Source organism: Telopea speciosissima, chromosome 7 (assembly GCF_018873765.1).
Source record: "Telopea speciosissima isolate NSW1024214 ecotype Mountain lineage chromosome 7, Tspe_v1, whole genome shotgun sequence".
Taxonomy (NCBI): domain Eukaryota; kingdom Viridiplantae; phylum Streptophyta; class Magnoliopsida; order Proteales; family Proteaceae; genus Telopea; species Telopea speciosissima.
Window position 1 is genome coordinate 28,053,558 of NC_057922.1, and position 17,722 is coordinate 28,071,279.

At 38.1% G+C, this 17,722-nt stretch overlaps 1 protein-coding gene across 1 annotated transcript; it reads left to right on the top strand.

The window, feature by feature from the left end:
- Positions 1–1,362: 1,362 nt before the first annotated feature.
- On the top strand, positions 1,363–14,589 carry LOC122667898 (UDP-glucuronate 4-epimerase 6-like). The gene is made up of 3 exons (XM_043864373.1): positions 1,363–1,371; positions 3,804–3,808; positions 13,177–14,589. Exon 3 carries the CDS (start codon positions 13,190–13,192, stop codon positions 14,540–14,542), a length of 1,353 nt encoding a protein of 450 aa, XP_043720308.1. The 5' UTR covers positions 1,363–1,371; positions 3,804–3,808; positions 13,177–13,189; the 3' UTR covers positions 14,543–14,589.
- The last annotated feature ends 3,133 nt before the right edge of the window (positions 14,590–17,722 follow it).

A 17,722-nucleotide genomic window follows, 5' to 3' on the forward strand; every position in this document is an offset into this window, starting at 1 on the left:
TGTTGATGATTATTGGATACCAAAATATCATAATTTTCTTTTTGGGGGTGCAAGACCCATAATGGGGTCAGCAGGGGGGCCCAATAGGCCACACTTATTACTACTAGAGAGGGTTGAGGGTAGTGGGTGGAACACGCGACCTTCCCTGGACTTATGCTAGATCCCACTGACTAGAGGCCTGCCAATGCGCTAGAAGCACGTCCCCAACTTACCATTTGAGACCATATGAATTTTCTCACATTTTTTTTGTTGGGTAGAATTTTTCTCACATTGTTAAGGGTACCAAACGATCAGTTTGGTCCACAGTATTGGTTGATGTTTTTTGCATATATCGGTTCAGATCGAAACGAACCGATAAGGGTTTGGTCTCTAAAACCGAACCGCAATTGATAATATTCATCCGATTGGTTTCATTTTTTTTTAAATTTTTTTTATTATCGATTTCTTTTGATTTTCTCTTATCTTTCCTTTATTGGTTTTATTAATGGTTCGATCTTAGTTTTCCATGTGTATAAAAGAAAAGAATATAAAGAACGTTGCTAGACTGCGTTCCCTACTCCTAGACATAGGTAGGGCAAAATGACCACTTTGATCCCCTATTGGATGTTCAGAGATGCGTGAGGAAGAGAGTGTGTAACCCTTTTTCTATTGTTAATGAAAATTGCCCTCATATATATGGATGTAAGCATCTTATCGAATCACGTAAATCCTTACATTGTGTGATTATTTATTCTTTGTATTTATTGTGTTTTTTGAATTATTAGTTTCTACAAAACCCACATACTCAAGTCCATCTATTTTCTTATGCATAGGAGTCTGGTTTATTACTTAAACTGGGGACTGTGAAAGTTCCCTCCTCAATACAAATCTGATAAAGTTGGAATGGGAGAGATCTAAGATTAGCATGGCCCACAAAAATTAATAAAAAGGTATTGATTAGAAGCGAATGATGCACCTTTCTATAAGTCATTGTAGAAGTAATCTAGCCCAGCACTACCAATTTGGAGTTTTTCTTAAAGTGAATGATTCTAAAAGTGAAAGATGGTATTGGTAGTCCATCCATATCAGAGCTCTAGTCATAGAGTTTGGAAAAAAAGAGGAAGGCTACACATGCTAGTTGCAAGGCATAGGGACAGCTGGGGCATCATCTTCCACTTAACCATTCTATGAGGAATATTTTTGGTGATCAAAACAATGAATAATATACAGCTTTACAGCAACTAACAATGGAGTCCACTATTTTGATCCATTTTACTAAACAATAATTAACAACAAAACTCAAGGATATCACAATCAAAGAATAATTTCATGACATTATAGGAATGGTGTTTATGAATCAAATAATGGAGCTCAAATAATTCCTATAGATTTGTAACTTTGAGGTTGCGGTGTTAGAAAGTAGTGTTTATTAACACAAAATTGAATTGCATTGTAGAATGAACTCCTCAAGTATACGAAGGCACCAAGAACATGAACAAACTGATGTAAGACTATATAGTTTCAACAGATTTGAACCTCAAAAGCTGATTCAATGGGCATCTTTAGAATTGTGTAACTCACAATCGAAATCGATCGAGACTGTATGATTGTTGGGTACGATGTTTTGCATTCTGTTGCTTGTATTTTTGAGCTGATTTTAAAGGGTTGTAGGGCCCGAAAGGCTATACAGGTATTTGAGTAAATTACCTGTATAAGATTTCACTATAAATTTGTAGCAATTTCTTTCTCTGCAATTAATCTGAGAGAGGTGTGAGAACGAACGATTGTAACCCTATTCTCCATTGATTGTGAAGCAGATCTCTTCTCATTGTGAACATAGACAATTCTACATAAATCATCATGTTTGCATTGTGTAAATGGTGTTTAAGATTTTCATTCTTTTCTGCAAGCTTTAGGTTCTCATTTTTCTATAATAATACTGTCCTATCTTTATCCCAAACAAAAAAAAAAAATACCATCCAAGTGTTTATCAACTTGATGAAGAAACCACAGTTTTGAAAATCAGACCAGACTGATCATTCAAACCAAGTTTAATCAGAGCTGACCATCTCTCTCTCTCTCTCTCTCTCTCTCTCTCTCTCTCTCGTTAGGCTCAGATTCACGTACAAAAATGACTCACAGTCATTCAAATGGAATCCACTCCATGTGAGTCCCACATGGTACTCCTCTGTCTCTCTCCCCTAATAGTCTCCCACCTCAATTGTCAAAGATGCCGATTACAAATTGTTTCAAAAGAGGGGGGAAGCACACGTTGCCAAACATGCATATGCTTCCACATGTTGTAAGGGCCCCCCCTATTTGGGTATTTATGATTCCCCCCACTACAAAGAGGAACCTTTCTCACATGCTCTTCCTCGTCCTCTACTCGATCCTTTCTTTTCTTGACAGAAAATATTGCCAAACAATTTCCCTGTCACCCCTTCACTCCATTCCAAAATGAAATCTTTTTTCTTCTCTTCACTTCATTACTTCACTTCACTCCAAGTAATAAAATCTCTCTCCCCCCTAAAAAAAATTATTTTCAACCTTCCAAGTTGGCCACGTTCACCAACGTTCTAACACCACTTAATGCGTGTACATTTAAGACAGTCTCCGCAAGTAGATAGCAGAAGTTTTCAATTATAGACCGAGAGAGATTTTTGGGTACGCCAAGCAAAGGAAATCAAGATATATAAAACAGATAGAAAACATGATAAATACAAAAGGTATAGATATAAAATATCCTAAATCAAGGAGCGAAAATTGAGATGTCCTTCTATTTTGTTCTTAGTGATTATTGTATTTTTTTTTTATGGGAGAGAGAACCCTATTTTATTGCTCACTGCCTATGCCAGTGCAAGGCCAATGGAACTGGGACGGGGTGCCCAAGCATCCAACATTGGGCGGGGTGATCATTTCGGTAAGCATGTCTTGACATAGGGATGGGCGACCAAACAATTTACTTTTTTATTTTTTTCTGTTAATTAAATTTATGAGCAAAGGTGCCTACTAGCATAGTTGGTGTGAAGTCTTAGGATTTAGTGCCTCTTTCACTAAGGAAGAGTTAAGAAGGGGAGGAGGGTTTTAAAAGGCAGAATTGGGGATGAAATTGGAATTGGTCTATGGCAATTTTGATTTGGATTGGAGGAAGTTGACTCTAAGAATTGTAGTATCGGTCCTCAAATCCAAAAACAGGGAATTTCTAAGGTTTTTAGTATGAATCTGCCGTATTGGATCGGTCGGAATCGGGATTGTTCATGGACAGTTTCAATACAAATCGGCTGACTCAGCAATTTGATTCTCAGAGTCTTAAAACTATTGAGGAGAGAAAGAGAACATTTTGTAGGGATCATGAAATTTGGACTAAGTTTTCCTTCATCATTGGAGAAAGACTTCCTTTTCCACTGGTGATGTAAGCTCATGAGTGGAATCTTGTGTCATTGTTACATTCCCATCTCTTATTTACAAAGTCAAAATTACCCCTTCCTAATACAATCCGATCGTACCTATGCCAATGGTGAAGGAATTCCTTCCACACCATGGGTGAAGGGGATTTTGATTCAATTGGACTATTTTCCTTCACTTGTAGAGTAGAGAAGGAACAATTTTAATTAGAAGAAAGGAAACAATTGAGTAACATAATCACCTATAGCTCCACTTTATATTTGATATTAGTACTATTCGGATATCCCCGTGGGCCCTTTTACTCTTTCTAGGAAGAGGGTTTCCCACGACTTCAGTGTAAGAAGAAATCTGCTTGCCATACCAATGAAAGTTGGGAGAATGTTATCATCTACATGAAACTTACATAGTTATAATAGGAGAGAATGTGTCAAGTGTGGAATCTATGACTCATTATATGAGAGGATTTATATTGAAATCTGCACTCTGGTGGGGTATGCTTCTTTTTCCCTTCTACCTATTGTTAAGATTAAGTACACTTTTCTTGTTTGATGTTATTTTGAAAAGCACACGTTCTCTGAGAACACGTTAGACACATGAGGTGGAACAGAGACAAGGTTTGCGTCATTGGAAAGGGAGTGGTCATTTCACCCACCTCCATGTGTTTAGGCATACCATGCGCCCCGAGTGCACAGAACTTTATTCTTATTTTGAAATTGAATCTTAGATGTTTTTTTTTTCCGTATAAGCATGTCACTGACTTTAACATCAAATCAAATCCATTCAAAAAATGTGCCATAATGGTGAAAGATAATAGTATTGCTTTTTTTTATTTTTATTTTTATAGAGTATTGCTTGGATTATATGTACTAAAATTTTAGTTAATTTCATTTTAGTTTTCCGAAGCTTCAAGCCCACGTTTCTGAGTTTCTAGCTTTTAAAGTTTTAGAAACTAGATTCTCAAAACCAAAAAATGAAAATTAGAGAATAAAGGTCCCCCCAAATCGCTATTACTTGAACTTTCTTTTTTGGCCCGGGTCGTTGGCTTCAAGAAGCTTGCCACCTAGACATATGCAGAGTTAGGATTGGGCATGCTGCCCGCTCTAGGTAAGTGGGATGGGCGGGTAGGGGAGAAAGATAGATATAGGGTGGGCACCCCAACGGCATGTCCATCCTTTTTTCTTTACCCAAATTTGTAAGGTGTATTTTTTCTTCTCTCTGGGAATTGGTGTGTGGTTTGTGTGATTACATTTCACTTTGCTTGTTTGTTTCATCAAATTTGTACGTTTTATAGAGGCAAAAGTTGCTTTGAACTTGCCAACTTGATAAGCTTATCAAGGTGGTCCATGACAATCAAGCGCGTGACAGATGATGTACCAATGGATAGATAGTTTTAGAAATGGATTAGTCACATGTCACATTTTAGGATTTAATTCAATCAATACCCTACTTTGGCATACAACCATCAATTTTTTTTTCTGCCAGACTTTTAGGGATCGTTCTCCTCTCAGGTTCCATGTTCGGTCAAGTTCATAGGTTTCTCTAACAGGGGGGCAGGCATGACGACCTCACCCCCAGCCCGAACATATTGCCTAGGTGGGGTAAGATCGTCATTTCCGCCCCCCTATGAGAGGAACCTACAAACCTGATTGGTCAGGGAACTTTGCTTGGGCTGAAACTTGATATTTAGGTTGGGGACCTTCAAGTCTAGATACTTGTCCACAAAATTTAAACCCCGCATAAAATTGGTTTTAAACACTCATCGTAGTCTACATTGTGGGTTTAAACCATAGGCTTGTTGAGTGTTGACACTTGAAAGTATGCCATACGTCCATTTTTTAATGATTTAATATTGGATAATAATTTATGGACCAAGTGTTCCTTCACCAATGGGCATCAATAACATCAGATTGCTAAAGAGGAGGGTAGTTTCGATATCCTAAATTACGGGTGGGAGTGTAATGATGACCCAAGAATCCATCACTAGTCCGTTCATCCATGGAGAAGGAAGACCTCTTACATGGGTGAAGGAAAACTTTTGCAATAATTTTTTTTTTAAAATGGTGGGATAGGTAACAAATTCGAAACCTCCTAGGGACTAGGCTATACTGCACTAGACTTATGACATTGACCTCTTTTTTTGGGTGCTAGGCCCTATGCTTGGGCCAGACAAGAACCCACTAGGGGCTCACTGGGTCACATTTATTACTATACTACCATACTACTCATATCTCAAAAGGGGTGGGAGTAGGAGGGTCGAACTCTCGACCTTCCATAGATTTACAGTAGATGAATCGTTATCTTCTACGGTTCCCTGGCCGGTACGGTTCCCTAGTGTCTCTCACAAGAGGGGGTGGGACCCACCCGGGGAACCTGACCGAACACTCTGCCCGGGTGAGGTCCACCCTCCTCTTGTGAGAGGCACTAGGAAACCGCACCAATCAAGGAACCGCATACGATAAAAATTCTACGATAGACCCAACTGTCTAGGCGATTGTCTTTGAGATAGAAGCTCATCCCCTACTTATGACATTTACCTATAAATATAGAAAGAGGCCTATTTGATTATTTATTTAGATCATATGGCATGACTTATGACTCAAGTGTTCATTGGTGCTTAAATGGTCATTTACTCCTAATTTAATTTTCTTTCCAGTCTCTTCATCATTAACGCTCTAGGAAGCGGGGCGATAGACACTCTAGTGACACAATGGAATCTAAAATGCAGGAACTTTATTTACCATTGGATAAGGAAATTAAAATCATTACCATTTGGATCATATGATTGAGATAGACCACTAAATTTGACATGTACTTTATACAAAAATTGATCAAGATAATTAAAAAAATGATATATCTGAGATTAAGGCTGGACCCAACCAAGTTTGATTGAACTAATCCCTTCCTTCAAAATAATATTGGTCTTACCTTGAAAGCCAAGTTGCAAATACTATAACAATCAATATTTCAAGTTGGTTGAAATAGTCTTATATATTTTCAGGAAGAAATTTCTTTGTGGGGGAGTGTATCGCCCATGCCCAAACACAAAAGGGGCGAATAATCACCCCACCTCCTATGAAAGGAAGAACCCACCCCCATAATGCCAATGCAAGTGCTCTCATTGGCCCCTGCACCACGTTCCCCCACGAAGAACACCGATCTATATCTCCAATACTAAATTTTAAAACTTTGATGACGATAGAGGGTAACGTGAGCAAGAATACCATAACCAAAAAGAGGATACCATAAGCAAGGCCAAGTCAAATAAGCTAACACATCTTGGGTGCTGATTACCTATAGAAATTTAGCTCATAGAGATTCGGAAGACATCCAATTGGCTATTATATACAGAGATTTGAAAAGTCAACCATATTTTAAGATAAGAGATAATTGAGAAGACAAGAAAAATAATTTATACAAGATGTGTTACTAGTTGAGGTATACCACTAAATTTGACATTTGTTCGAGTTAGTTTTGAAAAAATGATATATTTAAGATTTAGGATATACCGACCTAGGTTAAGTTTGATTGAACTACTTAGTCTTCCTTAAAAATACTCTCATAATAATGGATTTTATGTAGTTTGAAAGCCAAGTTGCAAATACAATATGGGGGAACAAATAATATTACAAAGTATGAGAATATATTTTTCAAGTTAAAAATAATACAGATAAGTAATATATAATATGTATCATGCATAAATATTAAAATGGAGAACTCGTATAATCAAGTTCTTTGAAAATCTACCTTTTCTGAGAACTTCCCCTTCAATCTATGATTTCAGCCACTTGAATCATCGGAAGAAAGAAAGGTTTGTTAGTTGAATCTGATTCATTTGTTTCAATGTAAATCCCAACTCAAAAAAAAAAATAATAATAATAATAAAAGAGGTTTAGACTAATGAATGAGATTTTCAGGTGGTCATTTCCGCCTTCAGAACTCGTTTATGAGAATTGAAATGTGAGCATGAGCTTTTAATAGTTTGTTTTGTATGTATCGTGATGTATCACAATGTATTGCAATGTATCGCATCATATCGTGTCGTATCGATCTTTACGTTAGCTGTAAGTACTGATACTTTAATTTTTCCCCAATCCCTTAACTTGACGTTCGATGAATATCAATACGTAATGGTAGTATCATATTATATCACACAATATTGGCCGATATAATGCAATACTTATCGATACATGATATTTAAAATATATATATATATATATATATATATCTTGTTGTATCGTATCGATACTTCAGATACTGATACACACTGACATATATGATATGATACAGTGTGGTACTTTAAACCATGGGTTTAAAAACCCAACTATTAAGAAAGATCAGGGGCAAAACTCTCCAATACGAGCCGATCCATGCCAGTACCGGATCCAAAACCGTGTACTAAAACCATGATCATCATCACCCATCTACATAAATTTAGTTCACAAAGAGACATGCAAAGCACATCCCACCATTACACCTCCTCCCCCCAAATTCTCTCCGGTCACTGGAAAGTATTAACGAACCATAAGGGAGGATATGACCCGAAGCATCCCCTTTTTGGTTTAGTAGTTAGTAGGGGTGTCAATTCCACGCCTGGCCCGATTGAACCTGCCTGATTAAAGCCCAATCCGATTATTAAATGTGTTGGACTTGAAATTTCAATTCTACCCTAAGATATATTTTTCACTAATTAAGGTGATTGGATGAGTAGTTGAGGGCAGAACTAGAAAGATGTTTTGGACAAATTAGAGCAATTGATTATTATTTTTAACCTGATTGGACCTCATGTGCTATTTTAAGTAATGCTCTTCTTTTTTTTTTCCCGGTAATAAAGTGGTGCTCTTCTTTACACCATAAGAAACATCTAGGAAGGAAACTCTGATAATCAAGTTATTCTTTAATTAATGAATAATAAATTGATTAAGATGAATAAATGATGAACATCATTCTATTAGTCTGATTAAGGCCTGTTTAGAATTAAACAAGCCCATAATCCGGTTAAAACCTGATTATAGCCCAGAGACCGACCGAGCCCGTCCAGGCCTGACCCGATTAGTTAAACGGGCGGTCACAACGTAGGACTTGAGATTGGTAGAGTCCGGTTAGACCCGACCAGTTGACACCCTTAGGACTGCTATTAGTACCCTCAAGCGCATGGAGATTGGAGAGTAGAGCGTCTGGAGACAAGAGAGGAGCGGCGTCCCTTTCTAGTTTCTAACCTTGGCATTGTTAGTAAGCTTTCTCCATATTCTGTACTATAAGTAAGAGTGTCAATTTGGTACGGAACCGGGTATTCGGTTTGGATCCAGTTCAGTTCCAAGTAGTGGCAGTGGGATCCAGATCCGGATCGTGTCCCGAAACGATTCTAGAATTGAATACTCTATCGGTTCCTGGACGGTTCCGGTTCGGATCTAGTTACAATCCGGTTCTTGTATTCAATTCTTATCTGGTTGTTACAGCCGGTTACTATATCCAATTTAAATTCGGTTATGTCATTCGGTTCTCGTTTGGTTATGATATTTACGAGACAAATCAATGTTTGCTTTTCCATAAGAAACTTGTAAGAAACCACTCAATTGACACCTTAGTTTGCGACAGATCCTTCGTTTGTAGTTTGCTTACCTCAGGGAAGATGAAATAATAAAGACTAAAGAGACAAAAATGAGAATTGAAAAGTTAAGTTAACCACGTAACTGTCAATTAGAGTCTTTTAAACTTAATAAAATATTAGGATTTTATGTTAATTTTTAAGGCGGGTATTCGGTCTGGATCCGGATCCGGATCCGGATAGATCCGCAAGATAGTTGGGTAGATCCAGATCCAATCCGAACTGAATTATAAAGATATTTTTAAATCCAAGACTTAACCATATTAAATTCGATCCGGATCAAAACCAGGTATGCGATCCAGATCCGGATTCAGTACTTGGGTAGTGATTACTCATTGACACCCATGTATTCAGAGGATTTTTTTCCGTATTCCCATTAGTATTACTCTCAAACGGGTGGGAGAAAGAGTGGGACCCAAAATGTTGAAATCTCGTGTCACCGACGAGTGTAGAGTCTATAGTCCACCAGACAAGTCTGAAAGGAAGAAAAAAAGTAGATGACGTCACTTTATTTTGAATTTGGATTGGGATTGAAAAGGCCAAATGGTGTAGTGGTGATGTAGCCTCTGCATGTGCTCGGGTTCTACCTCTTTATCATGTCTCTTTCAACATCAAAACCCTCCCTCCTTCCCTCCTTCCCTCCTTCCCTCCTCAACGCTCTCTCTTAAAATACTCTTACTACAAAATTTTTAATTAATATGATAATTTTGAAATTTGGATAAATGGATTTAAATTTAGATTAATCACATATCAAATTTCAAGATTATAAACATGCATCCTTGCATTTTCTAGTGGTTGTATATGCTTATTTTCACCCTTTTGTGATTGTGATCCTTTGATTTCAGGAACGAGCTTAATTTTGTCATTTAACATTCATGTGACTGTGTTTGATATGTATTATTGGAATACATTTTAGATCCATTTCGCATTTTCAAATGATTAAAACAACTATACATACCTTGAGGGTTCGCTTGTCCACAAAATTTAAATCCCATTCAATTTGCCACATCACAAAAACTGAAATTGTTCTCAAAAACTTTTGAAGCCAGCTGTTCTAATTAAATAAATGAAAGAAACAAGAGAAACTTATTTTATTGGAAAATAGTTATATATATATATATATATATATATATATAAAATAATTTTGTTGGACTAATCATGTAAAGAGAACATGCCATACATTATCTTTCCCCTTAGATTGTCCACATGGGAATGTAGTGTCAAAGAATTTTAAGATTCTTATTGACTTAGTCTCACTATTACTACTACTACTATTGTACTATGTCTCTCTCTCTCTAATTAAGAAACAAATTTGGGCTTGTCTGAGTCCACACCGTTTTTGAAGTTGATAGTAGCGATTGGGTCAATCTTAAATTATTTGAAAACAAAGAAGCCCATAGAACTTCATTTCATGTTAGTGGTTAACCTAAGTGAACGAACGAAAAAATCTTAAGGAACCAACTACATTTTGAAATGCTTACAAAATGACTATAATACCCTCAATCTCATCTTAAAAAATCTTAAATATTTTTTTAAAATGAGGGTAAATTATATCATTTCACATAAATATTGTATTAAATTACTATTAACTAAATACTACATTAAGTAATTTTTGAGAATAAGACAAGGGGTTATTAAAAAAAGGTTACAATTTCTTTGTTCACCACTTTCGTTACAAGAAGTTGCACCCATTGTTAAAAGCTAATTAATAAAGGGGGAGGGTTCTCCAAAAGGCAACGTGGCCCCTACGTCTGAACGGGTGCCAATGGGAGCATGGATGATGGCATCAACAAGCTGGTCCTTATCGCCCTTCATGTGGGAGGGGCGGTCATTTTGCCTCCCCCACTTTGTGTCTAGGTGTAGCGGCCTTTTGGAGTTCTTTTTTTCATTAATAAATTAAGGGCAAGAGATTGTTGTCTGGTCATGTGGCATCAATATAAGTGAGATTTTTTTATTTTACGAGGATAAGATGATAATTTTGCACACTCCTGTTTGTGGGCGCAAGGGCCACATGCCTAGGCACTTTTTTGTTCTCATAAATTAATGGGGGTGGGGGGGAGGACATTGCTAGATTGCTGAGGCCTCAGGGATACAAAGATCTTTGAGTCAAGGAGTGGAATTTTGCCAAACAGTCCTTTGCGCTAAGGAAGTGGCTTTCCGGGCTAGAGCATCAACTATGCTGCTTAAGGCTCTAGGAACAAAGAGGAAGTTACAAGCCACCAGATAAGGCTGGAGATACTTAATATCCTCAATTATCGAATGACATATTTGATGCCCCTTATTTTGGAGGAGAGATATAGATACAATGAGGTGCTAGCTTACACAGCCTGAGGAATGAGCTGCGTGGACTATGTGGCTCTTATGCTCAAATATAGGGATGTGCCAAATAAGGAGCATGCCAAATTACCACCTTACCCCGTGAAATAAAAAAGTCACATGACGTCTCTATCCAAACATAGAAACACACAAAACTATTGCCCCTTTCCCGTAGATTGAAAAAATCCATTCATGTCCATATCTAGGGATTGCAACTCCATCACAGATTCCCTAGCTAGGAAGGCTTTATCCTGGGCAAGTAGAATAGTTTTGCCTTTTTTTCAATCCATGGCTCCTGGATGTTTGTAAGCAGGATTTCATGTGTATCTCTTGCCTTTATCCTCAATAAAATGATTTTTACCAAAAAAAAAAATACAAATAAAAAAAAAATAAAAAATAAAATCCATTCATATTTATGTCTCTATCAAAGTGGGCTCTCATTGGGCCCCACATTGATGGAAGGCCACCCGTCCAGGCAGCGATGTCTTGCGTATATGTTAAAATTGATGAAATCCGTATAACAAAATGCACATTAAAGCAGATACTTAAAAGCAAATCCCAACAACAGCCGCACAACAGCCGCACAACAGAGATTGAAAGAACCCAAGTGTGGTGGGGCAGCAGCCAGCAGGTCCCATGTGCACCGACTTGTTTCATACGAGCGTGAAACGCGAAAACAGAGTTATATATTGCAGAAAATGGAGATTAAAGATTTTCTCAATTTTAATGCCATGTGAGTCGTTACGAAACCCCCGTTGTTTTCCTAGCGCCGTTGGTGAGCACTTGGTACGCTTCAAGCCTATCTTCTTCAAGAGGTTTCGAATTCGAATCTCTTAGTTAGTATTTTTTTCTTTTTCGGTTGAAAATATATATATAAAGTTTTCAATTCTAAAAAAAAAAAAAAAGAAAAAAAAAAAAGAAGAAGCATTACTCCAGATAAGATCCAACTCGCGCGTGTAGAGACTTGACTCTCCCCAGTCCCCACTACCCACCACGGCACCACCCACCATAACGAAGAACCTTCCGAGTTCCCTCTGACTCGGGACTCAACCGAAAAAGACGCGTCTGTGAACCCCCCCCACTTGTGGGCCCCACACTCCCTCTCCAGAGTCCAGCCCACACCATGCATGAGAATATAAAGCGGTGAAAACTCTGTGCAAACCGTGTAATTAGCGTGATACGGTTTCTCCCCCCTTTCTTTTTTGACTCTTTTTAAAGTACTACTACTAATCCATTCCTTTATTTTTTGGCCCCCCAAGAAATAGTAAATACACACACAGCTGTTTAGTAAAACTATCAACTCCTTCTGTACTTTTTATATTTCCACCATTGCCCCGATACAAAATCCAAAGCTTGACTGTATCACAGGTTACGGTGAAATGACACCTCTACTTCTTAAATGGATATTTGACGTGTTTCCCTGTTAGTCCTGATGCTTGTGTAGAGAGCATACGATCAAGTAAAGATCTCTAAACCATATGATTAAAATGACCCTGTTGTTGATTACCGTAAAACTAGGTCTCCGTTCCCTTTAATCTAGGGTTAACAAGGTAAGCGCACCACATAAACAAAACTATCACGTGATATCCCACGTGGCTCCTATTAAATCTTTCCCCTCTAGATCTACGTCCAATCATTCAAATACCCGACCCGATACGAAACCCAACTGATGATTGTACATAATTTCATCCTCTAGTGTGAATTGAGTAATAGAAACACAGTGGACTACAACCAACACCAACCTTCGCTTGGTCCACTACTCCAGCTCCCTCTCTATATCTCTATCTCCATCTTTATCTCTTCCCCTCCCTCCCATCTATAAATGTATCGATCTGTAGTCAAATCATTCCAGGACTCAGAGAGGAACAGAGTCCATTCACAAAAATGATCGATCACCGAATTTTAATGGCGTCTCCACCTGACACGAGCAAGCTTGAGCGCTACAACAGCTACCTCCGCCGTATAAACAACACTAAACTCTTAGCAGCTTCATCCAAGCTTCTCTTTCGAGCAACCCTTTTCGTAGCCCTCATACTCATCTTGTTCTACACCCTCAATTACCCCATACTTTCAGATCATCCCCACCGTATCCATGTCCACCAGAACATCCTCTCCACCGCCTTCAATGGTGGCGCCGCCTGGGAAAAACAAGCCATCCACTCCTCAACCCCTCGTCGACCACACGGCTTCTCTGTCTTGGTCACCGGCGCAGGTGGTTTCGTCGGTACCCACTGCTCACTCGCATTGAAGAAGCGTGGTGATGGTGTTCTCGGCCTCGATAACTTCAATTCCTACTACGATCCAACCCTGAAACGAGCCCGTCAAGCTCTGCTCTCCAAACACCAAATCTTCATCGTCGAAGGCGATCTCAACGATGCCCAATTGCTCTCCAAGCTCTTCGATATCATCCCATTCACCCACATCCTTCACTTAGCGGCACAAGCAGGAGTTCGATACGCCATGAAAAACCCCCAATCGTACATTCGATCCAACATCGCTGGGTTCGTGAATTTACTGGAAACCGCCAAATCGGCTAATCCACAGCCATCCATTGTGTGGGCTTCGTCAAGCTCCGTCTACGGCCTCAACACACAGAATCCCTTCTCAGAGTCCCACAGAACAGACCAACCGGCGAGTCTCTACGCAGCCACCAAGAAAGCCGGCGAAGAAATAGCTCACACATACAACCACATCTACGGGTTATCCATCACGGGTCTCCGGTTCTTCACGGTTTACGGACCCTGGGGTAGACCCGACATGGCTTACTTCTTCTTTACCAAAGATATATTACATGGGAAGCCGATTACGATCTATAAGACCGCAGACGATAAGGAGGTGGCGCGTGATTTCACTTACATCGACGACGTCGTGAAAGGGTGTTTAGGTGCTTTGGATACGGCGGAGAAGAGTACGGGTAGTGGTGGCAAGAAGAAAGGGCAAGCGCAGTTGAGGATTTACAATTTGGGTAACACGTCACCGGTGACGGTGGGAAGGCTCGTGTCGATACTAGAAGGGTTATTGAACGTGAAGGCTAAAAAGCAAGTGGTGAAGATGCCTAGGAATGGAGACGTGCCCTATACGCATGCTAACGTGAGCCTGGCTTATGGGGATTTCGGGTACAAGCCTACCACTGATTTGGGAACTGGGTTGAGGAAGTTCGTAAAGTGGTACGTTGGATATTATGGGATTCAGTCAAGGGTAAAAAAGGAAGGAGATAGTGATTCGCATTCTTCATAGGAAAAAATAAAAAAGAAGAATTTTTATTTATTTATTATTTTAGATTATTCTGTTTTCTTGTTCAAAGTTGTTCATTGGATGTTGTATTATATAGAGAAGAAGATAATGAAGGAAAAGGTCATGGGGGGTAAGAAGGGATTTGCATGTAATAATAATGTATAAAGATGAACTCTGTGTAGCACAAGGGGGGTTGATTCTGCCGGAACGGGTGCAGATCAACCGTCCAATTGGAATCAAAACAATTGTGTTCTTTTTTCAATCTCTTTTGATTTAATATAAATGTTTGATTAAATCCAAGGGCTTAGGAGATGGCTTTGAAGAGGCTGGTTATGATTTTAGGTTTTTTTTGGTAAGGAAGAACTGATTTTACGTTTAGAGATTAGTCTATATTGATTGATTGACTTAATTTCTACATTCCAGTATCAAATAGATTTTTGTCTAGAAATAGAGAGACATGAAAGAAGACTAAGAAGTAGATAATAGAGTCACCGTGGCATATGCTAAAATTAAAATCTTCTGTAGTATCTGCGGGGTGGCAGTGCACATCCGGTAGCACAGCATAGATCATGTGTGCAATGTGTGCCACCTGACCTCTGTTGTGTTGTCGGATGTGCACTGTCCCCTCGTCGGTACTGCAAAGGATCCGGATTGACTCAATAAATAAATAAAAAAACTCTAGAAAATTAGTAAAACAATAAGGACAAGAGATTACAATGAGAATGAACGTAAGGGATTTGTCTGAATGAGATTTTTTATTTCACTAGAGATTGAACGGTAAAACTGATCATATGTCAGGGAATAGGAACCATGCGATTAGTGTGTACTCTTTTTCCCAAACAACAAATAGAAGAAATTGATTGAAAGAGAGTTTTGATAGAAAATTTGGCGCAAGAAAGCTTTAAAAAAAAGCATCCCATCCACTAGTACGGCCTCCATTTATAGAAGAGAAACACCCATTGAAAATTCAGATTCAGATAGAAAAGACACAAAAAAACTAGTTGAGATCGACGTCCCTCAATCTTGTTTGGACTTTGGAACTTGACTTTAAAATTTGTATTAAGTTTGTCTACAAAATAGAAATTCTTGTGTCCAAGTTCTTAGATGTTACTCCCAATTATTGTTAAAGAACAGCTCTGCTCCCATTCTCCATAACCACTTCATATTGTTTTCTATTGAGCACTGTCAATAATATCCTCATCTATTAGGCTCATGTGATCATTTTTATTTCAATTTCACACTGTTTTCTTAAATATTCCAAACATTCTTCAAAGATTAACAAAGCAAATGATTTTTGAAAACAATTTAATACATTAAAAATTAACACTTGAAGTAGTCAAGTCGATTATATATAATTGAATCAATAATTAGAAGGTCAAGCAGACAACATATCGTGCTAAGTTTTGGGCCACAACAAAGTCACTCTCACATGGTAGCTAGAAGGGCTTTCAGGCGAGACTTTTTAGTTGGTCTTCTCTTCCTTAAAATTTCTAAGAAAATTAAATTAAAAATATCTTTGGTTTGTGAATAATTATCACCTCTAATTTGTGGGCACTTTCAATTTCTTCAATTCCTCTAACAGAGGGAGTGGATCCCATCTTGGGTAGTGTTTTCAGACAGGGGGTAGGGTGGTTATTTCCGCCCCCATGTGAGGAATTGGAGGGGATAACGATTCCTAATTCGTTATCTAGTTCAATTATTTTATGACTTATCTTTGTGAATCCATGGAAAATCTAGGTTGTGTTGGAATACATTCTAGGTCGATTTTGCATTCTCAGACGATAAAAACAACTATTTTTATCACTCAATAATGCAAAATTGATTTAGAGTGATTCCAAGAATATGTACCGAACACTACCTTAGTCCTCTATCAATTATTATCTTAAACATTTTGATCTACTACTTATTAACATTACATGTCATCTCATCTTATCAACCTCAACAGTTTGTGGATCCCGACACCACACCCCCTTAAGAACTCAACTCTAAATCTTGTTAAATAGAATGAACTCTATAGCTATACTTTACTTCTATTTTTTTGGGTGCCAAGTGGGCTCACTACTATGGTGGTCCAGAGAGGGAGTGGGCGCCTAGTGAGCCCAAAGGGTAGGGGTAGCTAGCTAGTGGTGTATGGCAATCTCACCCCTATTGATACTTCTCCGCATGCTCCCATGGTCCCATGTTGGTGCAAGGGTCATGCGGCCTTTCAGGGAACCCTATCCCCAAATTTATATTGATTTGTAACAAATTACCCCATAAAACATTATACAGCTAAATGAACTACATTTGCATGTTTAATCAACTATAACTAATAGATAGGTCTTTTTACCAAAAAAAAAAAAACCTAATAAATACATCTTAGTTTTTTTTTTTTTTTTTTTTTTTTGGAGGGGGGGGGGGGGACAATGATAGAATCTTAGTTGAATGGTTGGTATTATTAGGTCACATCAATATTCAAGAGATAGCTAGTAAATGTGTATCAAATATTAATTGCTTATAGAGGCCTCATATATTCACATGTGTGGTCACATTAGATTTTGAGATTCCAATGACCATTTAATCATTTTCAATTTTTAACTTATATATAAATATGTATGTTTGTTTCAGTACTATTGATGCTCAACTTGCAGCCATTTATGTTAAGCCATTTTGAGCTTTCAAATTTTTTTTATTATGTGGCTCTAATTAATAGTTTATAGTTGACTGTACTGATAATTGTAATAAGTAAAAATAGAAGGCAATTACCACAAAAAAAAAAAAGAAGTAAAAATAGAAGGCATGAAGTTAATTGGCCAAATTAGGACCAATGGGTACTTGGGCTGTCATGACATTGTTTTTTTGTTATCTACTTGGTGTTTTAAATCCAACTTATTGGTCCAATTCCATCTTGATTGGTTTGGTCCGACCGGGTCACATGTGTGAGTTAAGGATTTAATGACTTTGACCTATCTAAAAAAGCATGGGATGGGCATATACTCTCAATTAGAAGGTGCACATCTAAACCATATGATGCTGTCGGGTTTTTCTGCAAATTTTTGGTAAAATTGGGTTGGTTTGAATTTTCAAAGATCTCACAGACAATCAGAATTAATTTTTACCTTAACTAGATGAGTATATCACAAACTAAAATTTCGAGCTCCTATTCCCATTGCCTGCAACCGGCCTTAAGATCTTTATATATCT

What these genes read in the sequence shown, in the direction of transcription:
- LOC122667898 (XM_043864373.1), top strand. Translation starts at nt 13,190, where the DNA reads ATGATCGATCACCGAATTTTAATGGCGTCTCCACCTGACACGAGCAAG.